This window comes from Antennarius striatus, chromosome 5 (genome assembly GCF_040054535.1).
Source record: "Antennarius striatus isolate MH-2024 chromosome 5, ASM4005453v1, whole genome shotgun sequence".
NCBI lineage: Eukaryota > Metazoa > Chordata > Actinopteri > Lophiiformes > Antennariidae > Antennarius > Antennarius striatus.
Window position 1 is genome coordinate 13387861 of NC_090780.1, and position 16508 is coordinate 13404368.

The following is a 16508-nucleotide window of genomic DNA, read 5'->3' on the forward strand; positions in this document are numbered from 1 at the left end:
CTGAGGGAGAGATGAGCAACGGAGGCATGCTGAGACAGGCATCACTACAAGTACTGCTTTCATTCCCAACCTGGTGAACTGGCCCTCTCACTGGGGTGCAGTAAAAATGACGACAGAGACACTGCTAGGTATTGACAAGATCTTATCGCTCACTGACGAAATGAATACCATTAAGTTTTCCTTGTGTATCCAGGGTTTCATATCGTCACGCTGAATAATTTAGCAGGCGTACCCAGACTGGAAAAGAGGACTTACAGTAAGTGGGATCAAAACGATTTAATAACGCCTCAACACTCCCAGGAAAAGAAAGTGGACCAGCTGCACAAACGGTGTCCATCACACCAGCTGGACCATGAAGGACGGCTCGCTGGAACAGGTTCTGGTGCTCATCAGTATTTTGGGTCGGCTTTAACTCCAATGATCCAGGACGAAGTGACATTTGGTGCTATAGATATTCTGTTTCACACCTTCTCTTTTCATGGCATTAAATCAAGTGTTATTAATGTGTAATTAAAATTTCAACGACACTGAAAAATAAATTCCTTGAGTGGTCACCTTATCGTGGTGGAGGGGTTTGTGTGTCCCAATGATCCTAGGAGCTAAGTTGTCTGGGGCTTTCTGCCCCTGGTAGGGTCACCCATGGCAAACAGGTCCTAGGTGAGGGACCAGACAAAGTACTGCTCAAAGACCCCATATGATGACAAAAAACACTGACACACGTTTTCCCTTGCCCGGATGCGGGTCACCGGGGCCCCCCTCTGGAGCCAGGCCTGGAGGTGGGGCTCGAAGGCGAGCGCCTGGTGGCCGGGCCTGCACCCATGGGGCCGCAGCTGCGGCCGTAAGGTGGTCGGTGCCTGTCGTGGCGGCAACCCCAGAACCCGTTGGTGGACATCAGCGGTAAGGGATGCCGTCAAGCTGAAGAAGGAGTCCTATCGGGCCTTTTTGGCCTGTGGGACTCCTGAAGCAGCTGATAGGTACCGGCAGGCCAAGCGGAATGCGGCTTTGGTGGTTGCTGAGGCAAAAACCCGGGCGTGGGAGGAGTTCGGTGAGGCCTTGGAGGACGACTTCAAGACGGCTTCGAAGAGATTCTGGTCCACCATCAGGCGTCTCGGGAGGGGGAAGCAGTGCAGCATCCACACTGTATATAGTGGGGATGGGGAGCTGCTGACCTCAACTCGGGACGTTGTGACTCGGTGGGGAGAATACTTCGAAGACCTCCTCAATCCCGCAGACACGCCTTCCCATGAGGAAGCAGAGTCTGGGTTCTCTGAGGCGGGCTCTCCTATCTCTGGGGTTGAGGTCACCGAGGTGGTTAAAAAGCTCCTCGGCGGCAGGGCCCCGGGGGTGGATGAGATCCGCCCGGAGTTCCTAAAGGCTCTGGATGTTGTGGGGCTGTCCTGGTTGACACGCCTCTGCAGCATCGCGTGGACTTCGGGGACAGTGCCTCTGGATTGGCAGACTGGGGTGGTGGTCCCCCTTTTTAAGAAGGGGGACAGGAGGGTGTGCTCCAACTACAGGGGCATCACACTCCTCAGCCTCCCTGGTAAGGTCTATTCAGGGGTTCTGGAGAGGAGGGTCCGTCGGGAAGTCGAATCTCGGATTCAGGAGGAGCAGTGTGGTTTTCGTCCTGGCCGTGGAACAGTGGACCAGCTCTACACCCTCCGCAGGGTCCTTGAGGGGGCATGGGAGTTCGCCCAACCAGTCTACATGTGTTTTGTGGACTTGGAGAAGGCGTTCGACCGTGTTCCTCGGGGGGTTCTGTGGGGGGTGCTTCGGGAGTATGGGGTACCGGACCCCTTGATAAGGGCTGTTCGGTCCCTGTACGACCAATGTCAGAGTTTGGTCCGCGTTGCCGGCAGTAAGTCGGATTCGTTTCCAGTGAGGGTTGGACTCCGCCAAGGCTGCCCTTTGTCACCGATTCTGTTCATAACTTTTATGGACAGAATTTCTAGGCGCAGCCAAGGCGTTGAGGGTGTTCGGTTTGGTGGCCTCAGTATCGCGTCTCTGCTTTTTGCAGACGACGTGGTGCTGTTGGCTTCATCAAGCCGTGATCTCCAACTCTCACTGGAACGGTTCGCAGCCGAGTGTGAAGCGGTTGGGATGAGAATCAGCACCTCCAAATCTGAGACCATGGTCCTCAGTCGGAAAAGGGTGGAGTGCCCTCTCCAGGTTGGGGATGAGATCCTGCCCCAAGTGGAGGAGTTCAAGTATCTTGGGGTCTCGTTCACGAGTGAGGGTACAATGGAACGGGAGATCGACAGGCGGATCGGTGCAGCGTCTGCAGTGATGCGGACTCTGTATCGGTCTGTCGTGGTGAAGAAGGAGCTGAGCCGAAAGGCAAAGCTCTCGATTTACCGGTCGATCTACGTTCCTACCCTCACCTATGGTCACGAGCTATGGGTCGTGACCGAAAGAACGAGATCCCGGATACAAGCGGCCGAAATGAGTTTCCTCCGTAGGGTGTCCGGACTCTCCCTTAGAGATAGGGTGAGGAGTTCGGCCATCCGGGAGGGACTCAGAGTCGAGCCGCTGCTCCTCCGCATCGAGAGGAGCCAGATGAGGTGGCTCGGGCATCTGGTCAGGATGCCTCCTGGACGCCTCCCTGGTGAGGTGTTCCGGGCACGTCCTACCGGGAGGAGGCCCCGGGGACGACCCAGGACACGCTGGAGAGACTATGTCTCCCGGCTGGCCTGGGAACGCCTTGAGATTCTCCCGGAGGAGCTGGATGAAGTGGCTAGGGAGAGGGAAGTCTGGGCTTCCCTGCTTAAGCTGCTGCCCCCGCGACCCGACCCCGGATAAGCGGAAGAGAATGGATGGATGGATGGATGGATGAAAAATAAATGAGGCAGAATATGTGTTTGGTAGCGTGCCATTTCACAGAGGCAACTCTTCAGTACAGTGTCTGGAACAGGACTGCATGTCCTGGATAACATTTAACCTGGTTGTGGCATATTTGCTGCTCTGAGTCTCACTTAGAAAATTAAACATGGGGAAATGACCCTTTAAGTCAAACAGCACACCTCCCTACTCCCATTCAAAGGTTTGTGCAGAGAATCCATTTGTTCGTTGAGCTGAGAACACACACTTGCTCACCATTATGACCTTAATAAACTCACATTGTGATAATAACAAAGTCACAGTGGAGCACAGTAAGCTAAAGCTACTGGAAAATGTACAATAATGTATATTGAAGCACTTCATGAGGTGGATATAGTTTTTTGTGTAAAATATTGCATAAAAGTGCAATGGAGCTGATTATTAATGCATAATTTTATCATGAAACATGTCTTGTCCATGTTATGAACTTTAAACTAGATGACAAAATCAAATAGTATATCTACCTACCTGATTTATCAAATACAATTTGGTTTTTATCAGTTACTGTATATCCTGCGGATCCGGCGTTGGATCATGACTTGTCTTTGTGGATACTGGTTTCAGACAGCTCAAGAGCAGACACAAAAGGGACTTCAAGTGCTTTAAATATGAGCATGCAAAGCGACTGAATCATTAACAAACATAATTAAGGCCTTCAGTAATTCAAGGTCAAGGTTGGAGCTGCTTCTCCCACTAAATGAGCCAAATAAATTATGCAGGAATCTTGATCAAGAGGTTGTTTAAAATTCTTTAACCAATATTTTACCATGATTGTTTTGACTGGGAAGTCAGACATAGAGGTCAAATGCCCCCCTAACACATTTCTATAGCACATAAATATATTTTAAATGATTTGAACTGATACCTCAACAAAAGACAGTAAAAATACTCTATATGATAGGAAAATGACGGATTTATCAGCAACAAGAACTATTGAACATGAGCCCTCGCTGTTATCACTGGTAGATGTTATACTGATAAATATGTTGATTCTCCTTACAGGTGCCATATTGGTGAAACAGATCTAAATGGATTTATTCTACTTGTACAGTCACATGCTTTGTCTTTTAAAAGTCAGATTATTTAAAAAATAAAGCTGCCAACATAATGCTATTCATTGATCACACTGCGTGAAGCATGCTTGTTCCTCTGAGCTTGTTAATAAGTTGGACAACGAATACTGGACTGGAAATGAGGTAGAATGGCTAAGGAAGAGGGAGTGGGAGAGCAACATGCAATGGTCAAAAAATACACATTTCGCTTACAGAGTTTCTGTCTGTTCTGCTATGGATTCAAACGTAAGTGTGAGATCTTTCATTATCCATGTCGCTGCCAAATGAAAAACAATGCGATCAATAATCATCCCATGAGACCAGCAACCTGGACAATCCTGGCTCAGGGACAAGTATAAAGCTGAAAGCAATAAAGGGGAACAATGAAGGCTGTCATGCATGAACAAAATGTGTTTAATTAGTTATTTATGCAGCGTCTTAAAACGACTTAAATATGACTTCGTCTTTTTCTCATTAGGACCAAAATCTCCACTATCTTGCCTCAACTTTTCACTGGAATTTTTTTTAGAAGTCCAGACTTCTGTATGGCAGAGCTACTTTCTCCTGGTTACTTTACCTTTACTAGATCTTCCATGGCTGATGCATAAGTAAAACTGCGTGGAACATTACCTTAGCAGCAAATGATGAGCTTGGTTTTTCCAGGAGGTCCCACAGTTTCCTCCTCTTCTCGGAACAACATGTGGTTGAAAACTCTTCTCCCTCCCTCTCCCTCATGTTCTCCGCCTCTCGTTTGAGCTCCTCGTTCATCTGCTCCTTCTTCTGATGATACCTGGCCTGGCAGCAGGACTCCAGGTAGATCTCGTCAATGCCCCAAAAGTCCAGCTCCTGGCTGAAGGAGAGGGCGCACATCTCCTCCATCATGTGCAACTTCCCGGTGCGGTAGAAGTTCAGGATGGAGGTGAATGCGCCGGGATGCCTGTCGAAGAAGTACTCGTTGTTATCCAAGCTGTAGTCGTCGCATATCTCCATGATCGAGTCGTGGGTGTTGCAGTCTCTCAGCTTGCCCAGCCTTGTGCGCGGCAGCCTGTCCAGCGTCCTCCACAGGACTTCATGGAGGAGCCCCCCGACGTTCAGCCTCACCCGGCGGGTGTGCGTCTTGCTGCGGATGATGTCCATCGTGTCAGGAGGCAACGACGTGCCAGCCCGAGTCCCCGTTTTGATCATCTTCACTCTGGACGACACTTGTACGACAGGAAGAAACAGTCCTGTAGATTAAGAGTCCATGGTCCTCCAGATGAGCGCATCAGGAGCCCCCCCCCCTTCGTTTCTTCAAGTAACTGCGATAAAAGACAAATAATTCATTTAGGCGCTGTGGAGCGGCCGGTGTCGGTGTCCTATAAGCAATGTCAGGTGGTTTATCCACTCATCAGAGCACCGAATAGATATGTTAATCAGCTTTGAGAGGCACAGCCGCTTTTCTTGCTGACAGGGGAGAGGGGGAGTCAGGACAATGATAAACTGGACGCTGGTGATCGCTGTCCAGTTCTGAAGCGCCTGTCTGTCACTCCACCGACGCGCCGCTGTCCGCGGTGCTGAAGCGTCTCACGACCTGGGGCGGGGGGCGGGGGGGGGATCAGCGATGTGTCCCGACGTCAGACAACGTGGATGGAGGTGACAAATGTGAACGAGCTACCGAATTATTAATAACAGAGGTAACTAAAGCTGTCGAGCAACTTTGATCAAGAGCCTATAGCGCGTTATAACGCGGCTGAAGACCGCGTCATAACGCGTCTGGACGAGCAATTGCTTGGATATGTAATAGGTTTTATTCCCACATTACCTGCATGGGTGCGCAGACAAACTTATAAATGATGCTCAGCTACTCCAGTTAGAGGCAGGACGAAGTGAAAAGAAAATGGGCTAAAAAAAACCCCCCCAACTACCTAGAAAACCCCCAAATATAGTACCTAAAGTAGAATTCTCATTTCTTAATTTCCCTTCGGGGATCAAATCAGTATATAAAATTAAAATTAAAAAAAAAAAATCTAATTAAAACACTAAAATAAGCATACATACGTGTCTTCTTTTCAATTCCGATCCACCTCATGGACCGTCATCAGCAGCGATTCAAGAACAAACGCCTTCAAACTTCTTGATGTCCGTCCAGGTCTCCAGAGCTCTGCTGGGAGCTGCCGGAGGCATCATCAGCTACGACATGATGAGAAATGTTTTCCAGCACCTGAAGTGTGTCCTCCACCGCCCCTCTGGGGGTCTAATCAACAGGTAGAGGCTCCAGAGAGCGCTGCCGGGCTCCTGTCTTCTCCTGCTGGCAGCGGGAGATGTGCTGGCCGGTGGACTGATCGCTCTCAGGCGCGTCCAGCGGCTGCAGCCTGCGCGCCTTGAATTAACCCCCTAACAGCCGCGGCTCAAAGCATCCACAGCAGCTTTATGGGGCACTATGCAATATCAGACGTATGAACTCTAATTCAAGATTTGATCACTAAACATATCATCCGTACGTGAATGAGGAAAATATTATGCATGTAATGTACCTCCAATGAATGTAATAAGATGTAATTTTTTCTAGATAGGAGTACATGAATGCTAGTTAACATGGAAAATGTGTAAATATATCCAAAAGCTTTTTTGCAAAAGTATAAATCAACCTTGTCAGCAACAACATAACCAGATCGGAACCAGAACCCAGTATTTGGAAAACTTATTCATATAAACAAAGGTCTTCACACACCTAAGACACAATGTTATTAAACTGAGGCCAAATTATGAACCTCATTAAGTCCAGGTCTGTGGTCGAAGCTAGTTTATATATAAAATGGGTTTGAATTACAGATACTTCTTTCATGTTCCGTCAAAAAACCACAAAGCAGCCTTCAACCTGCGCTCGACGGTGTATCTGCTGCTGGCCAGCGATCAGTTGCTTTCCAAACATCACATAAATCTAAACTTTCCACTCAGCTTCACTCTGCAAACAGTCGGCTTGTGTCAGTGTGACAGATGTGTGGCTGGCTCTGTTTACAGAACAGGCAGTCTCCTCATTATGCACACCGTCTCTATTTAACATACACAATCAGGCTGTCCAATCTTTACAGCTTCTTCATATGACCAGTCTTTCTATTGGGGCAATTCTCAGTTTCTGAATTCAGTTTAATTCGAAAACGATATCATAGCAGGACTGCAATAAAACTAATCATTGAGCCACAAACTCAACAAAAATGATAACAAGATTGTTCATAATGGGAAATCTACATTTATTGATAAATAACAAAACATCCATATATTGTACAATATAAATACACAACATTATTTACAGTTCAAAAGTATAAAAGGAATATTGACACTAAGCAATTCACATGTGTTGAAATGTGCTTTAAATCTGTCTTTTATGTTCTTAGAACAAAGTCCTAGCTTTATATCGGACGAGCATTTCTCCTTTTGGTTGGAGCATCCCAAATCCATAACGACTGACATTTACCTCTGGCATCTGAGCATTTGGGTCACACAGCTCTAACTCATAGTTAGTCAACACCATATAAACAAACCTGAAGGGTAAACACAGATGAAAGATGAAATTAGAACATTGAAGCAGAAATTAGATGTAAAAATAAAAAATCCTCCTCTACTTTAGAGCATTTCAGGTCTCAGCCAATAAAGAAATGATATGATGCACTAATTCTAGGACACTCACTCTCTGATGGTATTGATGGCAAACTGCTTTCCAACACAGCCATTGGTCCCTGCTCCCCATGGCATGGTGTAATATTTCAGCCGCCTCCCTCCTTTATAAAAGTCTCTCTTCACTGATCCCTCTTCGTTCAGGAAGCGATCGTACTTGAATATCTGGAGAGGAAAGACATTTTTAATTGCGAATAGAAACAATGACTTACGGGTTAATGTCTATTTCTGCTGGACAGAGTATTTTAATGCAGCCTAAATGGAAAGCCCCTCCCACACGTATTAGCCGTGTTCCTGTTCACATGCTCAGCTAATCCCTCAATGGTCCATAGGTCTGGGTTTGACTTTTCACTGGGTAATACAGGGTCAGCTTTGTGTAGGCCTTGAGTCCGCTGCTCATAAACAACTACACTAAGGACAATTAACTTTATCTCCAACTACTTCCAAAGACAATTTCAGTAATTAATGCTGGCAGCACCGGCAGGTTTTCTTGGATATGCAGAGACACAAACCTGTGGCTCTTGGTGAACCTCTGGGTCCATCTGAGGGCTGTTGAAAGGGAACAAGCAAACCCTGTCTCCTTTCCTCAGCAGGTACTCTTGACCATCAGCCATGTGGAGGGTTTTTTCATGCACTACCTCTCTGGTGATGAAGGGGGCAGCAGTGAGTCTAAGAGTCTCTTCCAAGGCACTATCTGGAAAGGAATAAAGAAATGATGCTAATGGCAATAGAGCAGCATTACTTCAGTCATAGTTGTCGACTATTTACAAACATTTGTAGATAAAGTGGTTTAATTATCTCTGTAAACCCTGCTTTTTTAGATTTATAGACTCCGAATGAATCTATTTAATAAGATTCCCTTTTGTTTATGATTACAGTATTTTGCAGGGGATTGTGATTCTGTCCATTATGCTTGTGGGCAAATTATTTATTTATATAACGTTAGAATTCATCTTACGCATTTTAGAATGTTTTCACATCATCTTACTGTCAGCAGTGTGTTTCTCTTTACAGCTGGAATGACATGCTTACCAAACACTGGGGTCTTCACAGGTCTATGCAGTAAAGAGCAGGATGAGGTTTCCATCTCTGTCTTCACCGCCGTCAGAGCCTCTGGATTTTTCAACAAGAAGCCCAACAACCAAAATGCAGCAGGACCAACATTACCCTTAAAACAAAGAAAGACTCACATGATGACAATGATAACAAGCTATCTCCTTCACTCGGGTGGTGACAGCACACCACATCACAGTAAAGACAGGAATCTCCTTAACCCATAATAATAATTTGTCCATTTGTGTTGCCCAGAGTTACAACAAAGCACAAATTTCAATTAAGGTTTAGTTACATTAAATTAAAATACAAATCATTGAGATAAAAAAAAGCCCTGTGTCATGTGTCCAGGATGAAATGGAGCTGTGTTCTGGATAGTATCTCCACTGGCACAGCACAGGGCGCTAATGGTTTACTTAAAAAGGAAAGTAATTGTAGACCTGAGGTCCCAACTATCCGAGAGCAGGACACTGAGGCCGTTAAGTCGTGTGTCAAAACACAGAGCAGGAGTGGACAGGCTACAATAGTGATTCTGGTGGAGGTCACTAAACAATCGACAACAAAACTACTTCTCAAGTCATGAAAAATGCACTTAAAAATTAATTTACCGTGCAATTACAATACACAAGCATTACTGAAGACATAACATGTGTATCCATGGAAAGATACCTCACAAAAATGTGACGTTAGCCTGATTGCTCAAGGCCCCATGAGAAAAAAACAGAAAGATCTTTATCCATACATCACTTTCATAATTATGGCTGTGATTACAAAATATTTTGTAGTGATTATCTGAGGGTATCGACATATGACCAGGAACATTATGTACACACAGTGCATGGCAACGGTTTTGAGGAAATTGAAACTGTGACTCAGTGACAACTAAACTATGACTCAAAACTCACAATCAAACAGAGATAAAGCCTAGTAATAACAACAAAATGTGATGTAAATCAGCGCGTTAAGTGAGGTAAATGTTTGAATGTCACCATATTGATGCAACAACCCCCCTAAGGGAAGTTAGCAAGACAGGATGAGTCATTACCACATCCAGTTGTTCATACCATAGTGGTCACAACCAAATCACCGTTCATTCAGTCTTTTGAAGGCTGACAGCCTTAAAGAGTAGTCAGAGCACTATTACTTTTATTTTATATTCTTGAAACACTCTAATGGCTTCAGGCACAATTAAAGCAGTAACAGCAGAGGTGAACAGCACACTCATGTGGTGAATAAGAGTTTTACTTCTCTCTGGAAAGGCTTTCCCAACATTAAGTCTGCATAGGAGAAACTTGCACAGAAGTATTTTTTTCTCTTATGTCTGACTCACCTGCGAGGCCCAGAGCTGCATCAAAAAGGCCTTTTTCACCGTCTCCTCATCAACACCTTCCTCCCGAAGGAACCGCCTGTAGGCGTGAAGCCAAGAACACGACCTGGCGTCCTCAGCGAGACCTGCTGCAGCCAAAAGCTCCCACAGTCTCTGACGGACATCCTGGGCCGTCGTCTTCTCCTCTGCAAAAAACAAACAAGCAAAAAGACAAATTAAGAGCTACACTGTACATATAATAGTAGGAAAAAAACAAACCTGCTCAAATTCAAACTTGAAACATTTCTAAATATCACTGCTCAACATATTGGAAGAAAGATCAGTTGAGGTGTTCACATAATTTGATAAAGGTATATCAACATGTTTTAATTTTAGGCATTGAACAAACACACCACAATCAGAAAACCACAAATTGATTTTTCTTTTCCAAAATGAGAATCACATAAATGTTAAAATCCTGAATTATATTCTGAAAACAATAATATTCAATTCAATTCAATTAAAAAACTTTATTTGTCCTCAAATAACTGAAGAATTGTAAATAGTTATAATTTTCTATTATACAAAATAAATTAAAATACATGCAGACAAACTGATTTCTTCTGTTTAAAGATAAACTGAGTTTTCAGCATATGTGAATGAGTAACAAGACAGATACATGTGTGATATTGCCTTAGGAGAAACGCAACAATTGGAGAGCAGACCTGGTCAGGATGGGTGGAACAAGTGTCTTATCAACAACACAGTAAACAAAGAAATATGAGGCATGTGTTACTATTGCGTGTCTCGGGACAGTTAAGACAGGAATCTCCTTAACAATAAAGATCTCTTAAACACTATGTCAGCAGCTGACTAATTTAAACTCACCATGGCAACCGTTAAACAAATCTGAGGGAACACCCATCAGTGATGTCACAGCATGTCAATGGAACCACAGTGACATATATAAACAGTGAGGACACCTACTCTATGACTCATGGTCTGCAATGCTCGTGACCTTAGACTGAAAATAGTTCTTTCTTTCATTTCATCACAGCTTCCGCGTGACGGCCAGGCTGGAGGGATCTCCACTCTCGTACCTGTTTTTAGGGTTCCTCTTGCCATTTTGGTTAGGAGACCATCAAACTTCTTGTACTCCTCGTAGACCAATGCAGGATCTGTGCTGTTATTGTTCTGCTCTCCACCAAACAGAGTCAGGTACCCCACCCTGCACAGAAAGAGCAGACACTAAATGTGAGTATACCCTAGACCAGGGGTATTCAATTAAAAGTCACGGAGGTCAGGTTATAAAAATGTCCTCTTAGTAAAGGGTCTGAACCCAAGTCTAGTTTGTGTCTTATAGCCGGCCCCTATATCCACATTATCATTTATTATCAGTTTTCAATGCAGGATATGTTTAAGTGAGTGCACAGCTAGCTCTTTTACCTCACCATAAATAAAAGTAGACCCAGGCAAATACATTTCAAACCTTTATGTTAGATTGAAGAACACACAAACCTCAGAAAAAAAAAAAGTGCAAAAAGAGCTGAATAATCTTTTTTCTCGTAAATTAAAGACATCCCAGCTTAAAGAACTGAAGGTCTACACTTCACGTAAAAAACATTAACATGTTCAGAAAGCATGAATACAAACTGGCTCTTTCAGGGGAAAATGCAAACAGAACTTTGTTCATGAGAGAAAGGGGCATGTGGCCTGCCAGTAATTTACTTGTACACAAGTAACCTTGCACGCAAGGTGTGCCTGTGTACGAGATGTGCACAGGCACACCTTGACTGTTTGGCACAGCCCCCCTCTCTTCTCCCACCATGACAAGGTGGTGGTCTCTGTCATGTGTGGTGAAAGAGACCACTGGACTTTGTCAGCATCTCTTTTATTGCCTCATGTATGTCCTCTCCCCTTGTGTGTGTTTAATAGTGGTGTTACACTCAGCAAAGAGCTCCTTATCTTTGTGAAGGAACCTGACACACACACACACAAAAACTACAACTCATCAATGTCCACAGATATGCATGGTGCTCTCTGAATAGCTGCATAGAGCTGTTAATATTTCTGATTTTCTGGTTGCTGTCGAAGCTGACGTTGGGGAGTTTTTCCACACATCTCATCTTTCTGTTTTCCCCCAAACAAAATGTCAACAACAGCTTTTAAGCACTTCTTCACAACTGTTCCATCACTAAAAGATGTTTTATGTTGCCCCAAACTCCACCATGCCTTTAGTGAACATTCGTTTGCATTTTGTTAGGTTATTTTGCCCTCAGCTCGGACTTCAGGGGATAATTCTGCGCAAAAGATCTGTGCTTTGTTTCATAGTGGCGCTTAACGTTATTAATTAATTAGAGATACGTGTTCAGACTATATGAGGTAAAATGGTTTGAACTGCCTGACGGAGGAATAAACATAAATTTCTCCGTCCACTCATTGTTAACCAGCGGTTTTCCTCATTAACCTCCCTTCGTTTGGAGCTATGCTGTCTTCTCTGTCTCCCTTCTTCTGTGCTCCTGTAGCGGTAAACTCACAGCGGTAGCGGCAGCGAGCTGTCTCACTTCCAGGTGCTCTGACAGGCAGGTAAAGAAACGATCTGATTGGCTGAACTGAGTGGCGCTATTACCGTATGAACTGGAGGAGTAGCGCCCGCCGTCTGTAGCCGTGACCATCAGTAAAAATGCGCCAAGAAAATCTACTCTTATGAATTTATCATGGAATGGTCACGGGTCCGGACAGAACCATCACGCAGTCCGGATCCGGACCACGGTCCGCCATTTGGTGACCCCTGCCCTCGACTGTTCAGATAAAAAAATGGTACTTTTATGCCAATATAATGGGGATAACTGGTCCAGGCCTCTTTTTTTGGTTGAGAACACTGAGAAAACAAGATCTTGTATGTCCCCACATTACTAAAGTAAACACAGTAAATATAAACGGTTTAACATTTCAAGTAATCGATAGCTTTGGGTAGTTGATTTTAGGCGACACGACTAGAATCTAATCTGCTTGGCCAAAAAAATGTTACACCGGAAAGAATCTGCATTCAAGAGTTTAGTCAAACTACATTTTTTCTTGCTGTGTTTACAAACACCAGGTCAGGCCTGACTTCCATGTAAACTGTTAAGCTGGAGGCTTTTGACCTGAATAAATACTTCTTCTGAAACAATGATGAGTGTGCCTGTGCGTGGGAGGGCTAAGGGTGGTGGGGGGTTTCTCTTACTTGAAGAGTATGCTGTAAGAAAGGTTGAACAGTCCCTCCTCTTTCCAGTCTTTCTGGTTCTGAGGCATCTCCGCTTTCAACACAGTCTGAAGATGTCCGCTCACGGCTCTGTTCAGGGAGCCCAGATTCATTCCCATGAAGTGCCTGCAGATTTAAAACATTGTAACATACAGGCATAAATTGTTGTAATTGTAAACTCTTGTCACTCTGATTGCTGCAGTGGTGACAGTGAAATTACTGAGTAACATATATTATTAAAGGCAACTGTCGGACCCTACCTATTTCCCCTGAGGTAACATAACTGAGATTGTGTACGTCATACATTGATGAAGGGAAGGCTGACTAGTCAAAAATCACTATTTAAACAGAGGACGTCGATGTGCTTAAATATATAATCTTACAATAAAATAACTTTGAGTCTGAGTAGCACTATTTTACCTCCTTTATTGGGTTTGTGCCAGTATTTCACTACAGCAGGTATTTACTTTGTTAGAAGAGGTATCTATTTTCTTTTGACTACTTTTGATGTAATAGCTATGTAGAGCTCAAACAAGTGAGCACTAAAAAAAGAAGAAGCCCTGAAATAGATTTCCAATAAAAGGAAGAGTGTTTCAGGAAAAAACACTTAGAGTGATTCAATACATGAGACTTGAAGGGGTGATTTCCATGAAAAAAATGTGGCTTCTACTTTCGCGTGAAAATGAAAATACACTGGACAAGCTTTCAATTTGGAGTCAAACATAATTATGGCTTTACTTTTTCATCAATGCTTTTGCTTTATCTGGCTGGTGATGAAGGAGCCGCATGTCGAAGATCCTCTCCATGAGCACCTGTGCATAGCGAGTGAAGTCCAGGGATTCTGGGTCACTGATCACCTCGTCGTACGAGTGTGGGTCCAGCAACACCGTCACATAACGGCCAGCGGCACGCACCTGTTGGCAAAGAGGAAACGTGTGAGAAACATACAGGTTTAACTATTGCTTCCACACTGTAATAACTGTTTTATAAAATGTAGTGACGACAGAGAGTTTCAGTTGTGCAAAATATCTGGTACGCCAATATTTTGCATTTAACTGCTTAAGAAAACTTGTTATTTTAGCTTTGGATAAGTGAATTTCTGAGTGTTTCCTGATTTACATTTATTTTACTTGAATATTTACACATTTCTAAATCCCTAAGGAGTGTTCTAGGCTTATTATTTTTTCTCTAAAATACCACCAGAACTATCAGCTGAGCATCCAGTATCATTTTGAAACTGCACTGCATGATTAAAAATATTGTTCTTCAAAAACACAATCACACATCAAGATATATCTCTACAGGTGAGACTATCGTGTCAAAGGTGCATCACTGATAGGTTTTTCCTACTCACTGTGAAAATGTTGCCATGTTTCAGCTTCATTCGATTCAAGAACTTGGAAGCATCTCGTCCAAACTCCAGCGCATGTCCCAACCATGGGATCACTCCTTTGTCTAGGGGGGGCTCGCCTTTAGATCTAAAGAGGAAAGAACAGGAAGACTATTTTTCCATTTCATTTAAAGTTGTTAAATTATCTCAGCTTTGTAAAATGTCCTGCTGACATGGTTTAAGCACAGAACAGCCTGAGCTTGCTTGTCTGACCTGACATTATGGTTATAAAGGTAAAGCTCAACAAAACTGCAGTTTTTTTTTAAAAAATTAGAAACCATTGGGTCACTGGATTATTAAAGCATAGGATTAAGGAATCAAAAACCAACGAAGTGTTAAATTTAAACTCGACACCAGTAGTTTAACCGCATTCCTGAGATTGAAGCAGGAGCGACCTATTAAACAGACTAAATCCACGGGTGTGACTGCGGTTACGTGTGGGGACTCTTTTTATGAGTTATTATCACCACGGTGCTGTAATTATTGGCGCGTTTGAAGAAACCACGAGTGCATTTTCAAATGAAAGAAAACGGAGATATCACAATAAAAACCAGTTTCAATGTTGTTCAATGTAAGTTTAAATATCCAAAGGCGCAACTCCGTTCTGTGGTCCACGCCCGCACTGGATTTCTAATCATGCCGGACGCACACAGGTGAATAAAACCGCAACTCACCTCGATCTGTGCGTGAAAATGACGTAAAGCAGGAAAGCTTGAATAAGCAAAAAAACGGTCCAGATCATTTCGTGTGTGTGTGTGTGTGTGAGGTTCTGTATGTGTGTTGAGTTCACCGCTCCCGCAGAATCAACGACAGGACCTCTGTCCGAATGCTTTTTATGGCATCTCCTCACCCACGTTTGCGTCACCTCGGACACCACACACACATCCACACGCTCCTTTTGGCGCACAGCTGTTTGAAGGAGGAAGCGAACTCACACCCACTCACCGCGGAGCAGGACGACAAAATATGCGAGGAGTGACGTGAAAAAAATGTTCTTTACCCTGCACGACGAGAAATGAGGAGGGGGGGGGGGAGTGTAGAAAAATATTCTAACAGTAACGAGTTATGGCCGGAGACAAACTTTATTTCTTTCAATATGATCTCATCTTCCTCCCACCTCCAAAAGCATGCGCTTCAGGTTGATTGGCCGGTCCCAAGGTGACCGTAGGAGTGTGTGTGTGTGTGTGTGTGTGTGTGTGTGTGTGTGTGTGTGTGTGTGTGAGTGATTGTCTGTCTCTATTTGGCTCTGCGGTACACTGGCGTCGTGCCCGGGGTGTCCCCCGCCTCACGCCCTGTGACTGCCGGGATAGGCACCGGCTCCCCCGCGACCTGTGTAAACGGATTAAATGGATTAAGCGGATTAAGAAACTGACTGACTGACTGATCTCATCTGTGGATCTTTCCTATGAGTTTGATTTTCCTGTTTGGGAATAACCCCACCACCGCGGGACGTGTTCACCTACCTGCAGATCATCACGTAACCAGTCTCAGTCACACAAACACAAATTTACTTCCGTTTCTACTTAATCCACAGTACGCGTGGGTCACAGCGTCCAATACGGAGCAGAGGAAGGTGAGGGGAAAGGGTTCAATTCCCCCTGAGTACTGGCTGCAGGTGGACCACGCAAAAAAAAAAGAGCAGCAGACACACACACTAATGTTCTGCTCCATCACAGTCGTTCAACAGAAACATTTGATCTAAAAACATGTCACTTTTTTTGTTAACTCACCATGAGACAGCAGATTTGTTGACATATTTGTTCTGTGTGAATATGTTTTACAGGTTTTCTTTAAAGTCTCACCGTACAAATTTTGTTCACACTCAAACCTGTGTTTGCTTTGAGTTGATTTGTTTTAGAGACCCGAGTCATTCTTCATTCATTCTTCTCTTGCTTCTTATATTAAGTTATGGCTCGTGGTTTCTGAAGTCTA

General features: G+C 44.2%; 2 protein-coding genes across 4 annotated transcripts in view; both read right to left on the bottom strand.

Moving 5' to 3' along the window:
* Positions 1–6154, bottom strand: part of LOC137595073 (potassium voltage-gated channel subfamily B member 1-like) — a 46355-nt gene extending 40201 nt beyond the window's left edge. Inside the window, exons 1-2 of the mRNA XM_068314889.1 lie at positions 5967–6154; positions 4560–5227 (exon numbers count right to left, since the gene is read on the bottom strand). Coding sequence (XP_068170990.1) covers positions 4560–5114 — 555 coding nt within the window. The 5' untranslated portion in view covers positions 5115–5227; positions 5967–6154. The remainder of the gene's footprint in view (positions 1–4559; positions 5228–5966) is intronic.
* Positions 6155–7141: 987 nt separating this feature from the next.
* LOC137594836 (prostacyclin synthase-like) lies at positions 7142–15511 on the bottom strand. 3 transcript variants are annotated; one of them, XM_068314396.1, is made up of 10 exons: positions 15427–15511; positions 14541–14664; positions 13925–14100; positions 13169–13312; positions 11043–11170; positions 9967–10148; positions 8616–8751; positions 8096–8277; positions 7597–7748; positions 7142–7450 (listed from the first exon to the last, which is right to left on the bottom strand). In XM_068314396.1, the coding sequence occupies exons 2-10, from the start codon at positions 14568–14570 to the stop codon at positions 7300–7302; spliced, it is 1281 nt and encodes a 426-aa protein (XP_068170497.1). In that variant the 5' UTR covers positions 14571–14664; positions 15427–15511; the 3' UTR covers positions 7142–7299. The 3 variants fall into 3 exon arrangements, with proteins under 3 accessions (XP_068170497.1, XP_068170496.1, XP_068170495.1); XM_068314395.1 differs by having other exon boundaries at positions 15367–15474; XM_068314394.1 differs by having other exon boundaries at positions 15251–15461.
* Positions 15512–16508: the final 997 nt, after the last annotated feature.